This window comes from Corapipo altera, unplaced genomic scaffold (genome assembly GCF_003945725.1).
Source record: "Corapipo altera isolate COAL_440 unplaced genomic scaffold, ASM394572v1 54, whole genome shotgun sequence".
NCBI classification, from domain to species: Eukaryota; Metazoa; Chordata; class Aves; order Passeriformes; family Pipridae; genus Corapipo; species Corapipo altera.
Window position 1 is genome coordinate 8,689,434 of NW_020884902.1, and position 15,762 is coordinate 8,705,195.

Consider the following 15,762-nt stretch of genomic DNA (forward strand, 5'->3'; position numbering starts at 1 on the left):
AGAGCAGAAATCCCACAGATTTCGTTTTGAGACCAAACTCCCACAGATCTGAGCAAACATGTCCCAGAAACGCCCTGGGACAGTTGGAATACACACCTGTCATCCAACTCGATCCTTTTCATGCTGTGGAGGTGCAGGACAGCCAGGATTATTGCCACCAGGAATATCACAGCACAGCACACGCCCACACTGATGTAGAACACCCGGGTGGAAGTGGTGGGAGCTGCGTTTACAGGATCAACTGAAACAGGGAGGTGCAAAGTCACCAAACTTTTTTTTTTTTTCCAAAGAGAAAAAAAAAAAAACAAACAAAGCCCACAAGAAATTACAATTTGTTAGTTTGTTACATCAACGTGAGCAGAGGGGCTGGAGGCAGGGAGGGATCAGGTATCCTGGAGAACAACTGCCCTGGAAGAGACAGCAGGGGCTAAAGAGAACACTGAGCAATGCACTCCACTGCCTTCCAAGAGCATTTGGGCCAAACAGTGACATTTTGGGCACTCTGGAGGCTGAGCACAGTCAGCTGATGGTACTTCCAGGCAGGAGCGAGTAAAAGAAACTATCTCGTCCCATTCACTCAAGAGTGACAGGTCAGAACAGCAAACCAGACAGGTCCTAAAGTCCTAAAGAAAACAGAGCAGCCATGTAGGGAAACCAGAGCCCCCGAGATGGGACACGAGAGTTGTAAGGAGACTTGAAATAGGGGCTTTTACCCCCTTCACTAGTTAATATAATTAATTAATAAAATTAATTATCAAGCCTCCCCTAAAATACTGGGTACAGTACAGACTACCTGGAGAGTGTTTTAACAGGGAAAGCTGTGGCACCAAAGAGCATCCCAAGTTTTCCAGTTTTCACACCCAAAGCTACACGTTCAGGATTACTTACAGAGAGCCTTGCTGCTGTTTTTATCGGCTGTTGGAGATTTGACTTCTGGTTCAAGCTCTAAAGAGATGAGACAAACCCATTCAGTTTGGTGCACTTCTATCACTGCAGCCCTTCACAGGAAGCCAATTGCCTCCTTTAGGGAAAACCAGACTGAAGGATGAGAGACATGATGACTATTGAAATACTCAGAAATATGCAGCTAAAGGCACTATACATGTGCTGTGGTCCTTTACAAAGGGAACAAATCTTCATTAGGCTTATTGTGAGCCTGGTTTCCAAGGGGAGCAGTGCAAACCCAGGGAATGCAGGCTGTGGAGATGCCTTCAGGTGAACCTCCCTGAGGATTTGCATGGAGGGAATCCAATATTTCTGTGGCTGCAAAGGCACAGTCCCACTTGCACATCCCCTTTCCTGCTTCCAGTTGTGTCCAATCCAGCCCAGCCCCTTCCCATCCCAGTTCAGCCTGATCACCTTGTGAAACAGTAATCCAGGGCAGGGAAAAATCAGAGAGTTTTTCTCCTCCTCTTTTTTTATTCCCTTTTTAAACCTGAGGAGGAACTATCAGGAATGCCCTGAGCAAAACCAGTAGCAAGTTCCTTTGTATTTCTAACTTAGGTACTAAATTAAAGTCAGAAATCCCTGGGTGATCTACACCAACCAACACACAAAGTCATTGATGGTTTGATGAACCTGCAGAAATGTGATCTTTATAAGAATCATTTCTGCATGATTTAGGAAGTGGATTTGTCTCACAGCCCCAGAAAACTGTGTGGTGCCTATGGAAACCTCTGCCACACATCCATAGCTGTGAATGGGTCAGCAGGGCTGACTTCCCTCACTTAGAATATTCGAAAAAATACACAGGAAAACATAACATAAAGGTAAAAATGTCAATGTTATCAGCCAGACCTCCATTTTTACTATAAACAGAGATGCACTTTAATTATTATAATTATCATTATTATATTTATTATTATAATTAATTATTATCATTAAGAATGATCTTCCTGTAGCATCAGTGCAAGGAACAGGAGTACCCCAATATTACATGCTACAAAGCCACACCAGCTCTTCCACCCACACCTTCCCCAAGTTCATCCCTGGGCATTTACACTCCAGAAAAGTGACAAAATGTCCCTCTGGAAAGCCAACTGCTGTTCTATCCAAAGGCTCCACGTGATCAGAGCCAGGAGGAGCATGGAAAGAGAGAGCTGGTCACCCCCAAACGCTGGGAATGGGACACCACAACCACTCCTAAGGAGGGCACAGCTCTTGGGATCCTCCTAAACAATTGTCTTCTGATGCCTATCAAAATACTACGAAATACTCTGAAAATTCTAGGAAGCAGCAACAATCCACGTATAAATTATGCTTGCAGATTTCCAAGTGGAAACACCAAAGAGTCAATCAGAGTCTGGATTACATCCCAAGATCATTTTGTACTCCATGTCTGACAGACCATCACCTTCTTATATTTACTAAATAGCTAATCTTATCATAAGTTATGAATTAAGTAGATTTGCTTGGTATTTCTTAGAACAATTTGAATTCTCAGAGTGCTGCAGTTTTGAAGAAACACCTTTTTTCCTTCCAAGCACAGAGAAAATGCTTTCTGATATATATGTAAAAATTAAAGGTCAATCAATACAGCAGAACTCTTGGGGAAAGTTATTCATTCACCAGCCTCTGCTTTTACCACAAGTCCCCACTGATCTCTGAAAGACAAAATTTGACCTGCTTTCTTCCAATCCTCTCCAACACTCACTCTGTTACTCCTGTCCTGGATCACACACCCTCCCACTCCCTTTTCCTATCACACTTTAACAGTGAGAACTTTTAAAGATTTGAAACTTAAGCTCTTACTTTTGTAGCACATTTTCCTTCTTTTGAAATTTAAAATTGTGATGTTTTTTGAGGAATTCATTGTTAAGTTGAGCTGCATTAGTATTGTGACGTCGGAGTCCAGTCTGCCAGTGCAGGAGAGTTCCACACAAAACACTGTGAACACAACAAAAGGGATTGCAGGTAAGTCTGAGCACTTCTCAGACATTGTGATGGAACAACTTTTCCATGATAAGAGTCTTTATAAATGATGTTTATAATGCACACTGTCAAATAACTCGATATTAAGAAATGTTATTTTAGCCTTCACGCCTCATCACTTCAGACAACTATTAGAGCATTAAAGGACATAGATTTTAAATTCATTTATGTCACTTATATTAAATGTTCACAGGTTACTAAAACTGTATTTGGGAGTAAATGACCATTATTCCCCATTAGCTGGATGAGGGTAGGAATTTTACCTGAGAGGGTGCGAGGAACTTCTCCCTGTAGAGAAATGTTGGCCTGGGGCAGAGCCATGGCCACGGGATCATGGACCTGAAATCCCAGTTTATACTCAACCTGTAACAAGAGTTGGGAGAGAGAAAACACATCAGCAATCTCTGCAGTAGTAAAAAGAAATGCTACGTACCTTTTCACAATTCTTCTTGAAAAAAAAAACACCTATATACATTATTTTCAAAGAGTTCTGGTGATTTTAAGTGACCACATTCCGAGTTTCTTTTGTGACATTTAAACATCAGGCATTTGTGATAGTTTAAATTAAGAAAGCCAAAACAGAAATCGTTCTTTAAAATTTGAGGCAGAATTTAGAGTGGTGTATTAAAAAAAAAAAATCCCCCACAAACCTCACCTGTCAGTACTTTTAAACTTACTTCTTCAAAAGTCAGTTTTGTTAAAGCCATAGGAATTCAAAAAATTCCCCCTCTTCTAGTCAGTTTTACAAACAAAATTGCTTAGAAACAATTTACTCAACTATAGTCAAGATTTTATTTCCACTTAAGAAGCTGATTCAGCAAACATTCATTCAAAAAAAACCCTACAGGGCCTACTGTAAGTCCTAAGATTCTGTTGGAAATTAATCCCAACCCTTCACAATCAGTTGAATGAATTTGTTTGACTTTGTTTGGCCCAACAGTTTATTTTTTTCCCTCCTTTCTAAAACATAATACGGTTCATTTCTGTTATCAATTTATTTTCCAGTCAAGATGCCAAGTGTGGAGACACAACCCAGTTTCTGAGATCCTACAAACTACCCTGCACCCACCCCACCAAGTCAGAAGGGAAGGTGCAATCACAGGACCGGCTACACAAGCTCAAAAATTCCTCCTCAGAATTCCCAGCCAGCCCCAAGGAAGCTCAGGGCAGGGACAGGGATGCAGGTGGCCCATGGCTGCAGCTCTAAGAAGGAAAATCATGTTACTGCTCCTACTGCAGCATTTCCTTCCTAAGGACAGAAGAACAACCATCACTCAATTTAAAAAAGAAAAAAACCAACAACCCAGAATGAACATCTGGCAGAGACTAAACAGATCATTTAATATATGAAAATATAAATTGTTAAGGAACTGGAAAGAGCACAGGCAACGTTTCTGACAGCTGCTGCTGCACGCTCCAGCCACGGTGATTAAGTGAAATAAAACTCCTTTCCATTTAATCAGGGCTCAGTAATAACACACTAGATGCTGGTTTTATAGGTTCTCCTTGTCTCCAGGCATATGTTTCTAGAAATCTCTCCAACAATTGCTGTACATATCATTTCCAGAGGCTTCAGTTCATGGCTGCCCCTTCTCCGTGTCCAGTGCACCAAGAGAAGAGATTCCACAGCTTGTGTACATACATGGACCTTGCCAGGAGCAAGCAGCATAAAATACTTTAAAATAAGTGTTCAACCTTTCTAAAGTAAGAAAGGAACATCTTGGATATATATCATCTTAACTTGCTGCCTGCAGTCATATAAATAAGTATTTTGCACCTAGCACATGCTCATTTTTACAAAGAAAAGAGCCATTATGTGATAACAGAACTAATAACACTAATGATAATATTCACCAGGCAGCACAGCTCATGTCTCAAGCACCCAAACCCAGAAGTTACTGCTCACCTTGGATTTAGCATGCCAGGTGAAGTGGAGATTGTTGGTCTCACTGGGAATTAAGAGATTGAAGGACAAGGCATAGTGATTAATCACATCATTCCTCACGTAGGACAGCTCTGCATCAAGACCTGCAAGGAGAAAGGGAAGAGTGAGACAGGGAAGAACAGGACCAAACACAACTCTCAGGATCACCAGCTCCACTTGCATCTGAATTTTTAGCGAATACTTCCTCAAGTCCCTAAATTCCACAGCAGGTTTGGAGGCCAATGTCGTGCAGCACTGACAGAGCACTTCAAAATCCCACAAAGCACCAGTTTCAGAGAGGTGCCACAGGCTCAGACACAGGCAGAAGCTGGAATGGAAGGAAACAAGACTTTTCATACAATCCTCCAAGAGAGTCATTACAGGCTCTCCCCAACATCCCCCTGTCTGCTCCTGGGAATCAAGGCCCTGGTTTTGCTCTTATTTACAACTGTGCTCACTCAAACCAAACTGCCTTGGACTGTCAGCTGGACAATCACAGGTAATTCCTCCTGGAATAGCTCATTTCTTAAGCCCAAAGCACGTAAGCACTATGGAATTAGTGTCAAGGTAATGAGATCACAGAAACACAGAATGGTTTGGGTTAGAAGTAACCTTAAAGCTCATCCAGTCCCACCCCCTGCCATGGGCAGGGACACCTTCCACTAGCCCACGTTGCTCCAAGCCCCATCCAACCTGGCCTTGGACACTTCCAGGGATCCAGGGGCAGCCACAGCTTCTCTGGGCAACCTGTGCCAGGGCCTCCCCACCCTCACAGAGACATATTTATGTAGATCTCTCCTCTTTTATAGTTTAAAACCATTCCCCCTTGTCCTATCACTGCCTCCTCGTGTACAAAGTCACTCTCCCTCACATGCAGTGAAAGGAGACGTTTGTTCACCCAGCAACACTAACATTTTATAGCTACCCTACGCTCTCTCAACATTTTAATACACCTGGAGAACTGAAAGACCCACAAAACGATTAATTACAGAGGACTAAGGTGCATTTCCCTAAATAAAACACACATTCTCAAATTAAAACTCCTGCAGCTGCCCTTATTTTCTGGGCCACACGTTCCAAGGTCACTCTGAACACAGGGCAGGACCCTGCAGCTTGCCCTGGGTGTCACTAGCAATTAATGGCAGAGTAAGCACTACCTCCCTGCAGAGATAAAATTAATCCCAGCTCCATATCCTCAGGAAAAACCACACTGGATTTGTAATCAGTACCATTTTGCCTTGTCTCACACAGCTCTTCCTCCTGTGCTCCCAATCAAATGCTATCCAGGCTCAGCAATCTATGGACATGCCAAGAGAACAACTGGGCAAATGAGACACAGAATATTCCACACAGAGGGAAGAGAGTTCAAACCAAACAGCCACAGTAAAAATGGGAATGTAAATAATGGATTCTGGGATGACCTCATTGTGGCCTTCCAGTACCTAAAGGGGGCTTATAAAAACCAGGGAGAGAGACTTTTTACACAGGGAGACAGTGATGGGACAAGGGGGAATGGTTTTAATCTAAGAGAGATTTAGATGGGATACTGGGAAGGAATTGTTGGCTGGGAGGGTGGGGAGGCCCTGGCACAGGTTGCCCAGAGAAGCTGTGGCTGCCCCTGGATCCCTGGAAGTGTCCAAGGCCAGGTTGGATGGGGCTTGGAGCAACGTGGGCTAGTGGAAGGTGTCCCTGCCCATGGCAGGGGGTGGGACTGGACGAGCTTTTTACAACCCAAAACATTCTATGACTCCATTAATTATTTTTAGTATGGTTAGAAAGTCAAGAATATTGAAGGGGCTTTGACTTTGAGAAAATAGGGTTTAAGGTATCCTGAAGTATTCCAAGAATCCAGGGAATCACAAAAGTCCGGGTTTTTTAAGAAATTAAGGAAAAATAAATCAAAACTAACCACTGAACTGTGTAGACAAGCTGCATTTGAAGAAAGGGAGCATCAGCTTGAGAGAAAGAATTCCTCCTGTTTAGTGCAAAAACTGGGAACAGATCAGTGCAAAGGGACATATCCTCTTATTCCAATCTTGATTTAATCCACCTTGTTTCCCCAGGGTACAGAAATGCAGCCAAGATACTCTTCTTCATCCTTGTTGCTGTTAAACACTTTTACTCCCTCCTGGCTCATCGGTGTCCCAAAATTTAAGCAAAACCCCAGAGTATACAACCACAGGTACTGGGGGTGGTGAGGGGGAGAACCCCAGAGGCTGGGGAAGGAGTCCAGAGAATGGAGTAATCCCAGGGAGAAATGCTCTCACACAAGACATTGAACAGAAAAGGCTGCAGGTGATGCCACAAGTGCTGAATGTAAACAGCCTGAGACAGTACACAGAAAAAAGTTCAGTATTTCTTGTCCACTTGGTCCATATCCCCACTCAGTAACAAATGGGAAATGCAAAAACATATCCACCAGTAAAACAGGGAGGAGGGGGAACCACACCCCCCCTTGAAACAAAATAAAACTTTGAAAAACACATAAAAGCAACAGCAGACTTCCAAAATCCTTGCTCAGACAACTTTTACATGTTTGGACATGAAATCCACCTCAGATTTAGCAAACGTGGAAGGAGTGTGGAGAAGAGCTCACAGCTATCAGACACTTGCTATTCCAATCAAGATAGGAAGTTTTATGGGCATAAACCTACTAAACAAAGTATTCAAATCAACCCAAATAAGTACAAGTTATTTAAAACAAAATACAAAGGGCAAAAGGATTAGCAGGTGAAACAACGAAACTAGAGCAAGGAAGCTGCTTCTGGAATAAAGAAAACTTCATCTGCTGATAAATGGTCCCCCCAGAAACCACAGGTTCACAAAAACATTGCAGAATTTCAGGGTGATAGTCCTTGATTTAATATAAACCTTGTAGAGAAACTGGTCATAGAAATCAAATGGGTTTATGGCAATAAAACTGCCTGTGGTAAAACCCTGCCTTTATAAAAGTAATATAAAAAGCAACCCTAACTGAAGCTGTCAAGCAGAAATATCTTGAGGGGCAATATCACCTAAAGGGGTCCAAAACCAAATTACTCTACAGAAAACCAATCAAACCTTTAAGCTCTAATGGTGGTACAACACTGAGTAATTTGATTCTGGGGCCCACTAATGTTTTAATGCCTGTGCTGCCATAAAAAGCTCCACACTAACAGGTGACACCAATAATATGAATTTCAACAGCACCATGTAAGACCCACACGAGAATCAACATCGTGTTTTATGGCCCAAAAAAATTATGCTTTAAGACTGGCATAGAAAAATGATTTCAGAGGTTTTGTACAATTGCTCTTAATTCATAAAAAAAAGCAGAAAATGGTCTGGCTCAGTGTCAGGGGGCTACAGAAACTGCCTATGGAAGAATTAACCCAAGGACACAGGGACACTTCACCAGTAAATCCTCTGTGCTTTCGGTGTCTGTGGATCACAAATTTCCTAAAGTTCCTAACAGGAAGGTTGGAGTGGGACTCTGGAGAAGGGTATGCAGTGATGGAACAAGGGGGAATGGCTTCTCACCACCAGAGGGCAGGGTTAGATGGGATATTGGGAAGAAATTCTTCCCTGGGACATGGGGAGGCCCTGGCACAGGGTGTCCAGAGAAGCTGTGGCTGCCCCTGGATCCCTGGAAGTGTCCAAGGCCAGGTTGGACGGGGCTTGGAGCAACCTGGGCTAGTGGAAGGTGTCCCTGCCCATGGCAGGGGTGGGACTGGGTGAGATTTAAGATCCACCCCAAACCACTCCATGATTCTGTGATTAAACTCACAGACAGTATCTCCCAATAGCTTCTCACTGGATTTTTTTTCCCTAGGAATTTGGATAAAGGCTTTCTCAAAGCCCAGAAACCAATAGTTACAAACCTGGGAAATACCAATGTTTCAATACTGAACAATATTTTTTTCCTTTTAAGTTTATCAACAATGAAAACATTTCCTCTCAAGCACATCTTTTCCCATAAGTGAACTAAAGATAAAATTCCACTGCCCATGCACAGTTAAGAACCAGAGTCCTTCCCCAACAACCAAGCTCCTACCTCCCTACCTCCAATCCAGTTCTGCTTCCAGACCACTTTTCATCCTCTTGCTGCCTCCCCACCTCAATCCTGAATTCCTGCAGCACTTTGTCTGTATAATTTATCTCAATTAGGCCAACAAATCCCACCAAAAAAATCGCAGCTGAACCTGCCAGTGACAAACAGCCCCTTCCCTGTGCTCTGGGCAGGCACAGGCAGGTGTGTGCTTCCCGACAGAGGAGCTGCACCACATCCCAGCTGTAAGGGAAGGCACTGGGAAGGTCCACACAGGTCAGGAATCACACAGGGCATTGCAGAGAACAGCAGTGGGAGCCAGAGCTCACCGATGGGCTGTGGGATCTGAGTCTCACCCTGACAGCTGAAGTTTAACTCAGAATTGCTTTAATTCTGCATTTCGCCTTCTCCCTTCACAGTTGCACACTGACACCTGTCTGGCAACGTTCCTCAGGTCGGCCTTCAGCAAGCCAAAGGCAGGGAGAGTAAACAAGTGGGGGAACACTCCTCAGGGAGTTTAACTGCCTGGATTTCCAGGCAAAGCCACCACCCTTTCACCCAGGCAATCCCTAAATCTCATTATGAACTTCCCCATCTTTGTACCTCGGGCACAGCTTTGGAAGAATAAATTAAAGTTGAAGGCAAACAAAAAGGTAAATTTAAGAAGCAGCACAGAGAAAGTCTGTCATTCTTTGCACTGTTTAACATAACAAAAGATCTGAAAAAGCTCAGAAAGGAAGGGGAGAGGCCAAGTTTCATTCCCAGATGGCAAAGACGCTGGGCAGCCCTTGTGTTCATGACAAAATTGAATCATGTCAGTCCAGCAGCCTAACAAAACACTTCTTTTCAAATGTCCTTGTGCAAACGCAGTCTGGCTTCAACTCTCTTTTTTTTTTTCTTTCTTTTCAAGTACAATATACAAAAGAAACTTGCCTCTATCAGCATGGGAAAATTGGATTTTATTCTTATGAAGTAAATCTGTCCTGCAACATCTACTAGTAATAACGTGTTCTTCTTAAACACAACAGTGTTTAGGAGTCTGTCACCTGGGGTTACACTTAATCACTTCAAATCATCATAATTCTGGCACATTTTGTCTGAACTGGGAGATTTAAAAAATGAGTGTGCAATGTAAGAGTTGGATGAGATTGCTGTTAGACTAGGGCTAAAATATTGCAAAAAGCAGCATTTCATTAAGAGCAGTCTGGCAACAAGAGCTGACATAATTATCTGTCGCAGCACAGAAAGGACTGAAATTAGGGCCTGTTTTCCTAATGTTCTGGTCTGTAATTTGAAGGAGTTTCTTCATCAGCAGCTGAGAAATCTCTGCAGTGTGACATCAAACCACCCCAGCCCTCCCAGAGCGAAGCCACTCCTGGTCCTGACTCACAGCCACTGAAACTAATTAATTGGGAAGAGTTACCCAGTTCAGTGAGTTGTTATATTCACATAAATATTCTATTTGTTCTATTATGTGCTCCAGAGAATCAGGCCTCTCTCCTGAGCAGCTCCTCTGGGTTAGTCCTCTGGCCAGACCAGAAGTTTCCACTCCAGCATGAACATCCATGTTGAAGGAGCAGGAACCTCGAGCTTCAACACCTCTCCACCACCCCCCACTTCCCAAGTCCTGCCCCATAAACACACCGGATTCCCCCACCACTGGACAATTTACCTTCTTGAAGAAAGGCATCTTCTTTTTACTTCCATTTTCCTTTCACTTAAAGTGCACCTTAAATCTGAAACACTGACTCTAAAGCCTAAGTCTTCCTTTTTTTGCAGCAGGTTCTGCAAATGTCTGCTGAAAAACACAGCCTAAGCACAAGGAAATGTGGCTGAAGAATTAAAAATCAGCTCTTGACTACTGCAAATTCTTTTTTTTGGGGGGTAGTGAGCACACTTTCCCAGAGCAAGCCTTCCTATCTTGAATGTGCTTAATTAATTGACTTCAACAATCAGCCTATGCAGAGCTGAAACTACAACTGGGAGTTAAAAAAAAATGAGGAAAACAAATGCAAACTGATCCCCATGGATCAATTTAGTTCAGAAAACAACAAACTACTGGGAATACAGTACTAAGCACCTGAATATAGAGATACACAAAGACCTTTATGCATCCTATTTGTGCATAACAAAATGAACTTTGCTTTAGTAAAACCACTCACAGATCACAGCCTTCCACTTGCATTTTTACTCAGGTTTTCCACAAAGCTACAACCTGTCAGTTATAGCTGCTGGTCAGGAATTTGGGCTGAAATACTTGTTTTTAAACACCTTACAGCCAGGAGCCTGTGGAAAAGATGACTGATGAAAAATATCACAGAGGAAAAAAAAAGTTAAACCTTCAGCAACACAAAGATGATGAAGAAACAGCTTTTCACTCCCCTAACACGGGGGCCAGGGACAGTCAAAGGATGTTCAGTGTCAAGTTGAAAAACAAATAATCAGCACAAACCCAGCAACACTCGCAGCTCTGCCAGCTCCAGGACTCCAAAGAGCAGCAACAAGAGGGCACGTGGACTTTGGTTATTTGTTACCTGTGAAGAGTTAACTTTCCCTGAGCTGGAGGTGCAAAACAAGGAGCAAGGCTTTCCTTTTGAGGAAATACTTGTCAGAACTTCAAGGCAACTAATGCATCCTTGAAAAGCAACCAAGACTCCCCAGCAGGAAATCTTTGCAGGAAGCTTCCCAGCATCCAGCAAACAAGAGAAAACTCTGAGCTGAGAGCCCTCATTAAGTCCCTGTGAATCTTCACAGACAGATCTTGCCCAATTCACCTTATTGATGCTGTTAAATACAATTTGCAAGTTCAACACCACAGGCAAATGGGATTTTTCCCACTGAAAGGCCTTTTGGAAAGACAAAGAGGACTTCCCTTCCACAGAAGAAGCTCCCTAAGGAGATGTCACTTGCCTAAGTAAAAGTAATATTTAACTCAATCTGTTCTAAAAAGAAGACATTTATTGTTCCTAAACCCCATCTGCTTACCCTTTATTTGTATCTGAACAGCAGCAACAACTACATTTCATCCACCTTCCTGCTTGTTCTTCTCTCCTTCATCTACAGAATAAAACCTTCATTTTTCTGATAGGTGGGATATAAAGACCACTGTGGAAATAGGTAGAAGATGACACTCACCTTAATGGGGAAAAAAAAAACAACAAAGCAACACCACCTATCTCACCTCAGAGCAGAACACAAGTGAACTCAGTCCTGAGAACATCTTTCTAAATGAAATTTGCCCATCTCAAGGAAAAAAAAAAAACTAATAAACTCCCACCAAAACCAGGAGCCATTTTGCTATTAAATAGCCAGGATGGTGCACGAGTTACCTGAAGGGCTGATTCCAAAGGAAAGAGGCAGGAGAGATGCACAAAACAGATACTTGAAGGCAGGGGAAAATTAGTGGCAGTGACCTACAGAGGGCAAAGGGAAATGGGACAGGTGGAATAGGAACAGCCCAGGTGCAGGGCTGGGGGAGACTGGAAGGGAACTTTAATATTAAAAAATAAATCTAACTTTAATGAGAAAACTGAACTTTATTCTTAGCACACAGAATAGCTGGTGTATTCATGAAATAAAAATTTAGGTCAGCAGTAATGGCGAATCTCATCATTATTGGAACGTGAAGTTTGATCCTCCTTTTGAGACAGAATGAAAGCAAACACTGAGAAGAGAAAACCAAAGTGTTCCATCCTCATCAACTGCAGCTGCCCAAGAGCACAAACCTCAAAACAGAAGAACTTCCCATCAAATGCTCAGTAGTGTCACAAAGTTTTGGAAGGGACCTGCTGTAACTTCCCAGCCAGAACTCCACCACCTAACACAGGTCTGTCAGATTCATTTGGGCTCATGAATAACGTGTGCTTGTGCTATTTTAGTGTCACCTACCCACAGATGTGGTGCCATTTTATTTTATTTCACTTAGTTACAGTAGTGCTCCCACATGCTGATTTAGTTATCCCTGCAGGTAAGACCTTCAGAACAGTGTCCCTGCCAAGGGCCAGGGCTATTCCAGTAACCAGGACCCAAGGGAGTACAAATAAATTAAAAATTTATTAGAAAAAATACATACACCCTCGGTGCTTCAGACTTCTCAGCCTTGGAACTCATGCTCCCAGTTCTGTGCTGAAGGGATAATCTTACCTCTTCTGACATGCTTTGAACACTTTCATCCCAGTGACACGGATTGTTTAACCCAAAACCAAGCTCCACACAAACCAAACCAGGTCTGTTTGCTCTTGTGGCCACCTCTACACCCACAGAGCTCAGCATGCTTTTCTCTTAATAGGAATTACTCTGCAAGGCCTTCAACCAACTTCATTAAGGCCCAAACAGCTTGGAGAGGATCACCATCTTTAGTTTATCAGCCTGCTCAGCTCCACTGGCATTGCTGACGTATCCTGCAGCTTTCCAAGCCTCTGGAGCAGCAGCTCCCATGCCTGTGTTCCTGCTCTGCTCTTTCCCAAGCAGCGTGCTGAAATCAATACACTGGTTAATTTAATTACAGCTATTCAACACCCAGTAAGTGGCAGTGAAATTCTAAAGCACCACATTAGTTTCATGCTGCTGCTTCTGCTCCCAGAGCTCTGGAGCAGCCAGTGCAAATATGTGAGTTATCCGCTTGGAAGAAGGACAAAGGTGGCGATGGAAGAGGAATAATGCATTTGAAGCCTCTGCCACGGCGCCCTTTGTGCCCCTATGAGGCATTTGCACAGAGTGTTAGCATTCATTCCTACATGGGAGCTGCTGGTGCTGCTGCCATTCCAGGGGAAAAAAAAGGGAGAAAAAAAAAAATCAATTCATCAGGCACAACTCGTTAAATTCACTTCACCCTGTACTCGGCTCTCCCAGCTGAGAGCTCAGTGCCACTCAAACACTGCACACCAAGGCACAGAGCAGTAACTCCAACTGAACACCCTCCCACTGTGAGGAAAGTGGGAGCCTCCCTGATATTGCAGTCTGGATAGTGTCATGTAGGAATTAGTCATCAGGCCATTTCGCTGGAGCTCAGCACAACTGTGAATCAACACATTTGGAATCTGTCTCATTAATTCAGCTCTTCCAGTATCCAAACACAGAAGGGGAGGAGAAAAACACAAGGCTTCCCCGGATGCTTCATCCTTTAAAGCACCCACAGGGTAGAGCACAGCTGCCTCCACAGCTCCCACTCTCAGGAAAATGCCACCCTGGGATTTGTCATGCCTATGAACATGATCCCTATCTCCTGTATTTCCCTCTGCCCAGGTGGTGTTTAGGAGCAGTTTTGGTCCCTGCCTTCCTCCCAGTATCCTGAGCCCTTCTTGCTGGCTTTTCTCATGCATTCAGGGAGCTGTGCCTCCATTTCCTCTCCCTTGTTCCCATTCTGTCCACATACTGGAGAGAGAAAGAGAGCAGTATTCCAAGAGGCCAAACAATCAACAGTGATAAATAGGATGCTGCCAAACTCAACACAGGTGTAAAGTCACAGCAGTGAGGAATGCAGCTTTGGAAATTTCACCCCCCCCCAAAACAGTGCAGCCTTCAGTCCCAGAGGTCAGGTTTCTTCCAAGTCCCTGACACACAAATGTTCCAAGAGCCACAAACATTTATCACTAGGCAGCCCTTGGCCTCTGGGGAGCTGAAATGGCTGTTCCCTCCCAGGGCTGAGCACAGACAGAGCTGCCCCTGCGATCCCTCCCGAACACCAGTCTGGAGAAGGAAATCGCCTCCCCCAGGCAGGATTCACATGGAGCCCCCGGCAGCTTAAATCCCAACACATCAGCTGGTGTGCTAAAGAAGGATTCAGAAATCAACCCCCCATCTCAGCAATGCTGAGCAGATCAACACACACAAGGACTGAAGTTTAATTCCTGCACTTCCCTCCTAATGGCATCACACAGAATATGATTTCAAAGCAATCCTAACCCAGCCCAGGGGCTGCCTCCACTGGAGTCACTCCCCATGGCCTTCCACAGGCCATTTCAAGCTTCCAGAAGTGTATTCCTCTGCAGGTCTGCAAGCATTACAAATACTGCAGTAAGTACAGATGACTGCACATATCTCCAAAGAAACAGCTCTCCACAAGTTATTTGAACTTTGCAAACTAAAAGGGAGTAAGAGAACGGAAAGGGGCCGAGGAACCCCAAATGCAGCTTGTTCTCATAAGCCTCAGTACAGACATGAGCTGTGGTGCTCTGTAAATCAGACAGACAGGCACCCAGGAGCTCCAGAGAGGCTCCAGAATGAGCACAGGCTGCTCGACTCCACAGGGAGCTTGTCCTGACCTGCTGCTGCTGCACCCCTGCTCCAGAGCAGGCTGGATCACATCACCCAAAACACCAGCTACTGCACACCCATCAGGACAAAGGGCTTTACTAGGAGAGGTAAAAGACCCATCACCCTAAAAAAACAGCACTTCAGTTCACTGGGATGGATCAGAATACTTTCAGCAGGTCAGTTTTGTTTCAGTGCACAGTGACTGTCAGGATTAGAAGTTTTATACCCTTCCCATGCAGGTGGGCACCTACATAAATGTCCATTTTAAGTCCCTTTTGAATGGTACCACAGAGCATTACCAGGCAGGCTTTTGTACTCCTGCAAAGACAGGTGTGTGGACCACAGCAACACAACACTTATTTTTCCATACAGCATGCAAAAAGCTTCTGTTCTTCAGAGTCAAGCACTCAAAAGCTAGAAAATGAAGATTTAAGAAAACACACAGAACAGAAACAGATTCTGAGCTGTTGGTCACGTACCACACAGACACTTGCTTCCACACCGTGGGGGTAATCAAATACCTGCTCCTTGGGGGACACCTCCTTCACCCTCCTGCAACCACAGAGGCTCTTTGCTGTATTTTTTCCAGTTCCTGTGAGTTACCCACGTCCCATGGAAAATGATC

At 43.9% G+C, this 15,762-nt stretch overlaps 1 protein-coding gene across 1 annotated transcript in view; it reads right to left on the bottom strand.

Annotated features, from left to right (window-relative positions):
* RYK (receptor-like tyrosine kinase) overlaps nucleotides 1-15,762 on the bottom strand; it is a 50,111-nt gene that overhangs the window by 28,297 nt on the left and 6,052 nt on the right. Inside the window, exons 3-7 of the mRNA XM_027650462.1 lie at nucleotides 4,838-4,959; nucleotides 3,195-3,294; nucleotides 2,752-2,886; nucleotides 889-945; nucleotides 97-241 (exon numbers count right to left, since the gene is read on the bottom strand). Of these exons, the coding sequence (XP_027506263.1) occupies nucleotides 97-241; nucleotides 889-945; nucleotides 2,752-2,886; nucleotides 3,195-3,294; nucleotides 4,838-4,959 (559 nt within the window). The remainder of the gene's footprint in view (nucleotides 1-96; nucleotides 242-888; nucleotides 946-2,751; nucleotides 2,887-3,194; nucleotides 3,295-4,837; nucleotides 4,960-15,762) is intronic.